This window comes from Heterodontus francisci, chromosome 34 (assembly GCF_036365525.1).
Source record: "Heterodontus francisci isolate sHetFra1 chromosome 34, sHetFra1.hap1, whole genome shotgun sequence".
Lineage (NCBI taxonomy): Eukaryota > Metazoa > Chordata > Chondrichthyes > Heterodontiformes > Heterodontidae > Heterodontus > Heterodontus francisci.
Window position 1 is genome coordinate 11,125,730 of NC_090404.1, and position 7,668 is coordinate 11,133,397.

The 7,668-nt window shown below is 43.3% G+C and overlaps 1 gene segment (V, D, J or C); it reads right to left on the reverse strand.

Annotated features, from left to right (window-relative positions):
* Positions 1-321: 321 nt before the first annotated feature.
* On the reverse strand, positions 322-6,993 carry LOC137348621 (Ig heavy chain V region 102-like). The segment is given in 3 exon segments: positions 322-657; positions 5,966-6,033; positions 6,917-6,993. Coding segments are annotated over 3 exon segments (459 nt in total).
* Between the last annotated feature and the right edge of the window lie 675 nt (positions 6,994-7,668).

The window sequence follows — 7,668 nt, forward strand, 5'->3', positions numbered from 1 at the left end:
TGTGGAAACCGGTGGACAATAAATTTAACTTATACAGTGATGCATTTTTATGGAAAGAATCATAGGATGTACACAGAAGGAAGTGAAAATGTGGAGTAAATGAAGAATTAATTTTATGGAGGAATCGAATAGGAGATTAGAAAAGAGCAATGCTTGAGGGATGTGAGTAGGAAAAGGAAAGTGCAAACGTGATCAGTTTAGTTAAGTTTTATTTTCTGCACGGTACAATTATTGAAATTAATTGAAATTGAATATGTATACACTTTTCCCGTGCTCTGTATCAGTGTGTGTCTGTAATCTCCACCGTGTTCAGGTTTTTGTACAGCTCTCTCCGTGTTCTGTATCACTGTGCTGTGCGCCGACTCAGTGCACAGTAATACACAGCTGAGTCGCTCAGTTGTAGTTTGGAGATGTTTAACCGGCTGATTTTCTCGGCAGGATCGATAGATGCAGAAATTCGTCCCCCGGCTGTGTTTTCTTCATTCTGGTCTCCTGAAGTGTGTCTCTGAAGTAGGTATTTCGGAGCCTGCCCTGGGGACTGACGGTACCAGTGTACTGTGTACTGACAGAACCCAAAATATTCACAGCTTAAAGTAACCGTGTCACCGGCAGCAGAGGTTTGTAAAGGCGGATTCTGGGACACCATTGAACTAGAATCTGTAGGATGAAAATGTGATATTATTATGTCTTTAGCTGCTGTTTACCCTGGGAGACCTGTCAATCACGGCCATAGCTCCGCATTCCGCGATAATGCTGTTCTTTATTTGAAGCTCGTTCGAACTTTATTCACTTTAATTGGGAAATGAACAAACTAGGAGCTGCGAAGAAATTTATTTACAAAGCGAATTGTTATGATCCGGAATGCACTGCCTGAAAAGACGGTGGAAAAAGATTCAGTAATAGCTTTCAACAGGGAATTGGTTAGATAACGGAGAAGGAAGAATTGTCTTTAGGGAAAGAGCAGAGCAAGTGGAACTAACTGAATAGCTCTATCACAGAACCAGCACAGACAAGATGAAAGGAATGATTTCATTCTACGTTGCACGACTCTATAATTTCAATTAAATTTCTGTTTCTATTTTCTTGGTGAAAGACATACCACAGAAACATTTTAATGGTCTATTCTGCTCCCGGAGCCAATCACCTTCCCGCAATGTTTGACCAGGTGTAACCCAGCTGTGTTATGTTTAACTGAGCATGGAAAGTTCCAACAGGAAGCAGTGAGATTCATGAGCACAATTGGGCCAAGTGACGCTTAACATCTGTGTGTTGAAGATCAGAGTTTAACTGCAGTTTCACCCTTCAAGGGAGCTCCTGCCTGTCTCAACATCTATTTGTTTATTTTTCTCTAACAAGGGGCCTGTTTTGTTCCATTTCAATTTAATCTCAGATTTCTATGGGCACAGCATTTTATTTCGACATCTGGAATGTTCATTTTGTGACTGGTTTTGGATCTTGGCAACATGCGAACTTGTCCCAAAGTCTCTCAGTTGTCAGTTGGGTTCAGTCTGTGCAGTTTCCGCAATGGTTTTACTGTTACTCACTGGAAACTGGCACTTCTGGCTCTCTGACAATTTCAATTCCTTCAGCCCATTGGCTCACATCTACCCTGTTCGCAAAGCGGAGTCTCTCTAAGTTTAATATTGTGCAGAATCTGCAGAGCCGGATTTTACACACCACACGAGCTACTTCCCACTGTAATAACCTCTTACAATCCTGACCTCTTTGTCCCTTTATTCCTTTCCTCCTCGGTATTTTTCAAGCCTTTCCTAAAGTGCATCAATCACATATTCTCCAACTACACCCTGTGGCAGCGAGTTCCACTCTGTGTAAACAAAGTCTTCCTAATGTCTTTATTTGTTCTGTCGGTGACTATCTTATATTTATGGCTCTTTGTTCTGGATTCGCGGACAAGTGAAAACATTTTCTACACGTGTACCCTAGGGAACAACTTTAGCATTTTAATTGAGTCCACCAGGTCTCCTTGTTGTTTATTTATTTATTTATTTATATTTAGAGATACAGCACTGAAACAGGCCCTTCGGCCCACCGAGTCTGTGCCGACCAACAACCACCCATTTATACTAATCCTACATTAATCCCATATTCCCTACCACATCCCCACAACCTACCTACACTAGGGGCAATTTACAATGGCCAATTTACCTAACAACCTGCAAGTCTTTGGCTGTGGGAGGAAACCGGAGCACCCAGTGGAAACCCACGCGCCACTGTGCTGCCCCAACTTTCTCTTTTCAAGAGATAAGAGCGTCTGCCCGTTCAATCTTTCCAGATAGGTGTGAATTGCTGTTGATGTCTTTTCTCAGGTGTATTAGAAATCCAAAGTTGAGGAAAAAGTCTGGAATTCAATCGCAGCCCGTCCCTCCAGTAAATCTCACTTCCCGGCTTTGGATTTTATTTGAACAGCCCTGAGATCAGTGTCTCCAGAATCCCACCTGGCCGGTGAAGTCCAGTAGGTCTCCCTTTCGGTGAATTATTTCTTACTGGTTGTAAATGGACTTTCTTCCTGTCTGCACTCGTTCCCTCGGCTGTTCCTGTGCCCCTTTTGTAAGAACATTCGTACCTCGCCCTGACTTGTTCACTGCCACGTGTTAATTCAATTAACAGTAACCAAGGATGCAGATGAATTCCTGCAAACCTATCTCATACATGAACAACATGTATTACATAAACTATCACAGATGTACAGCAGAACCAGGCCATTCGGCCTAACTGGTTCAGGCCGGTGTTTATGCTCCACACGAGCCACCTTACACGCTACTATATCTCACACAGTCAAGATGTCATTCCATTGTTTTCTCTCTCAAGTGTTACTGTAGCTTCCCCTTGAATGCATTGATTTTGTTCGTCTCAACTACTCGACGTGATTGCGAGTTACACATTCGAACCACTCCCTGAATGAAGAACTTCCTCCTGAATTGTTCTGTGCTGTTATTAAGAACACAAGTTCACAACATAAGAACAATAAGAAATAGTAGGCCATATGACCGATGTGGAGAGCCTGGAGCTAGGGGTCAAAGGCCGAGGGAAATGAATGACTCATCTATAGAATCATAGATTTGTTACAGCTCAGAAGGAGCCCATTCGGCCCGTCGTGTCCCTGCTGGTTCTCTGAAGGAGCAATTCACCGAGTACCTAGGAAGGTGATCAAGAGTCATTCCTTCATTGAGTGAACTGCACATATTTGGACTTCTGTAGCTTCGAGGACTGTGACGCTTCTAGTTACACCTTGCCATTCCACAAATGATCTGTTTATTCCTACTCGCTGTTTCCTGATACTTAACAAATGTTAAATGCATGCTAATATAGTACTCCCAAATATTGTGTACCGACCTGCTGTGTGGCACCTTATCGAATGCCTTCTGAAAATCCAAATATACCGCATCCACTGGTTCCTTATTAACTACCCTTTAGTGAAACCACAAAATAGATTTGTCAAGTATGATTTCTCTTTCATAAAGCTATGTTGATTCTGCTTAATTGTATTACGAATTTCCGATTGCCCTATCATTGTGTTCCCAATAATAGATTCTAGTATTTTGTTTATTACTGATGCTAGCTGGCCTATAGTTCTCTGTCGCTCCTTTCTGGATCAACGGGTTACATTTCTATTTTCTAATCCACTGGTACTGTTTTAGAATCGAGAGAATTCTGAGATCAAACCAATAATTCCACTATCTCTTTTAAAACCCAAGTTCTAGGCAATCGGTTCTAGGGGATCTGTGAGATTTTAGTCCCACTATTTTTTCCAGTATCTTTTCTTTATTCATATTAATTGTTTTAACTCCTTCTCTCTAATTAGACACTTGATTCTCCACAGTTTTCATTATGTTCTTTTTTTATTCATTCATGGGATGTGGGCGTCACTGGCCAGGCCAGCAGACATTGCCCATCCCTAACTGCCCTTGAGAAGGTGGTGGTGAGCTGCCTTCTTGAACTGCTGCAGTCCATGTGAGGTAGGTACACCCACAGTGCTGTTAGGAAGGGAGTTCCAGGATTTTGACCCAGCGACAGTGAAGGAACAGCGATATAGTTCCAAGTCAGGATGGTGTGTGACTTGGACGGCAACGGGAACTGTAAAAGCAGACGCAAACTATCTGTTTAAACTGTCTGCTAGTTCCTTCTTCCCAATTATAACTTCGCTTATCTCTGCTTCTAATGCCATGCGTTTACTTTCACTGCTCCCTTCCTTTTAACATACTTGCAAAGGTTTTTACAATCTGTTTTCATTTTTCTTGCTAGTTTACTCTCATGTTCTATTTGCCTCCTCTTTATTATTTTGTTGTCATCCTTTTAAAACCCTCACAATCCGCTGGCTTATTACTCTGACAATATTGTTATCTTCTTATTTCAATGCTATAGTATCCTTAACTTCCCTGGCTATGCATAGCTACAACACTTTGCCAGTGGAGTTTTCTGTTCCTCAAGGCAATGTATGTTCATTGAGTATTAGGAATTATTTATTTAAATGCTTGCCATTGCTTATTGAACATCATATATTTGAATATAAACTCTCAACCTAGCTCAGCCTGCACGCACCTGATCCCTCTCTAATTGGCCTTTTAAAACTTTAAACCCTAGTTTCGGGCTTAACCATATTACTCTCAAATTGAATATGACATCTATCATGTTATGATCACTCTTTCCCAGAAAATCTGTTACTTTAGGATTATGAATTAATACAATCTCGTGACAAAATATTAGATCTAAGATAGTCAATTGCGTAATTAGTTTCCTCGACACATTGTTCTCGGTAGGTATCTCCAATGCATACCAGAATCTTATCCTCCAATCTACTTTTGTTAATTTGGTTTGCCCACTCTCTATAGAGATTACACTCTCCCGGGATTATTGCATTCACCATGTTACATGCTCCTTTAACTTGCTGATTTAAACTCTGTATAACAATATGATTGTTTTAAATGCAGTGTTTTTTCTGCACTTTGTTATTTCGTTGCACACCATACTAATTTTAGATCTTGACTTTTTGGTCTAAGATCCTTTCTCACGACTGCCTTTATCTCATCCTATATTACCCGGCCTTGTCCGTTTCCTTTTTCATTTTGCCTAGTTTTTCCAAAAGTCATGTACCCTTGTATATTTAGTTCCCAACTTCAGTCACCCTGTAACTATGTCGCAGCAATGGTTACTAGATCAAATACGTATTTGTGTCATTAATTCAACTGTCTTCTTACGAATGCAGCGTGCATTCAGATATAGCACCTTTCATTTTCCCCCCCACTATCTTTCCCTTAATCGCTCAAGCCTTATTACCGTTATTAAACCATTTATCACTTGCTGACTCAACCTGCTGGATTTTACACAAATCGCTACTCTGCGCTACAGCCTTGACTTATCTTTTCAGACTTACTAAATCAGCCTTGGGAATATATTTATTTAACTGGCGGTATCGAACAGGACGCTGCAGGTATGGAAGGGGCCGCTGTAGTATTGGGTTCACTCTCCCGGTTACTCATTCACGCTGCCCGGCCCGGAATGGAATATCCTGTCCACGAGAGAGAGAGAGAGAGAGAGCTCTGTCACCCTCTCCCGAGTCAGGGAGATACAGCTTCCTCAGTCACAGTGAACAGCGGGAGCGGAGGCCGGAGTCATTTAAACCAACTGTGGATCAGATTGAGAAAGAGTTTGGGATGTTTTGAAGATCCTCCAAAGTCTACGTTAAACTAATGATGGTCCAGATGGTGTCAGCACTCCGTAGACTGTCTGTTCCGTGGGGATCTCACTTCATCCCTCCAGACGCAAACCTGGACCCTACTCCCGGTTCATAATCTGCCCTAAACCTCAAACTGCAATGGAAAAGCTCCATTAGGAAACTGCTGTGTTTTATTTTCAAGGAATTGAGGTGATATTGATCGCGATAATGAACTGAGGGTGAACATTCACCAGGACAGTCTGTAACACGGCGGGGTTTGCAGTCACTTACCGGCTGTGACCGTCACCACCGTCCCGGATCCATCCACGTATCTAGTCTCGGAACACAGTGACACCGCTCTCAGTCACCCCGGTACAGGAACTACCGATACCTCAATCTGCCGGTCACACATCACCAGATAGTCGACGCTGCCCAATTATTCCAGGGATTATAGATTAATAAACAATATTCCATGTTTCACAGTCCCTGTCGGTTCAAACCATTCTTCATGAGACTCTGAACTCTTGGTAAAATGGCCCAGGAACACGGGCTGAGGATGGGCGCTTCATATAAACGGAGGAAATGTCAGACAAATATAACAGAAAGGAGGAAATTGCAATAAAATTAAACCAGATTCCAGCGATGATAATATCAACCCGGCAATTCAGGGCCCGGACCCGGGGAGTTTCAATTTTAATTGTACAGAGGTATTTGTTCAGGTCTCATTCACTGTGACTTTTCCCCAAGTTAACACAATGTCTCAAGTCAATACAATATCCCCCGGTACTTGGTGAGATGTGGGGATATCAGTTAACCGGCGGGGACTGCAGTTCCCGGTTCCAGCTGTTAGATCAGGATCCCATGTGGTGTTTGGGATTTGTGACTGGGATCAGTCATTCCCAATCTCCATTCATTGACAGCAATCCCGGGAATGTCATCACCATCCGCGCACACTCGGCATTTATAAAACTCAGGATGTTAACGGCAATAATCCAATCTCATTATAAACTAGACTGTGGGGGAGACGGTGCGAGGTGGAACTGTGAGGGTTAACGGCAGATTAACTCCGCTTTTTCATTTGTTTCTGTGATAATCTGCAGTGAGAGTTTTTGTACCGTGGGACGCCGAGGCCCATCACTGTGTATTCCAGTACCAGTATTCAGCTTTACAGTAATAGGTGGCGGTGTCTTCAACTCTCACATCCCGAATTCGCAGAGAAAAAGTCTTTTCTGCCTTATTCACCGACACATCAAATCGGCCTCCACCAGAGATCCGCTCCCACTCTGTCCCGGTCTGGGTTTGTCTGAAGAAATGTCCATTTCGGAAAGTATAATCCCAATAACCACCATTGTAAACACAGGTGATGGTGAGAGACTGACACTCCTTCCTGCTCACCGCTCCCGGGGTCTGTGTCACTGACTGACTGAAAGAGCCTGGAAATTAAACAGAGAGAGTTTAATGGGCCAGCAGAGCCGAAACACACAACGAGGCTCAAACCCGAGACAGTGTCTGTAATTGGGATGGACTCGGGCAGCTTTATATTAAATCCACACAATGTCGGTTTGTTTGATTGGTACTCACGGGGTAAACAGACACACAGGGTGAAAACAAGGAGGATTCCCATCGTTTTGCTGCCTGGAGCTGATGGTTTATATGACGGGGAGCTGGAGACTGCAGCCCTGGACTGCTCTGGGAGACTGGACCTCAGAGCTGGACTGAAATACTTCAGGGGGTCGAGTTGATTTGCAGAGGACAGTGTCCCGGAGATGATTGATGGGCCGCACGGTTCCTGGGTCTCTGACTGTGTGTTGTGTGAATAAGCGACAGGTTTAAAGAGGGAACCTGCAGTTTTCTGTCGTTTCATTGGGTCTGTGAGGCCGATGTGAAATCCCCTCCCACATTAGTCTGATGTACAGGGGGTGGGGCTGGGGGAGTTGTTCTGTCAGTAGAGGCTGCCGCCCTCCTTTCCCCCACAGTAATGAGCTGGGAGGTCG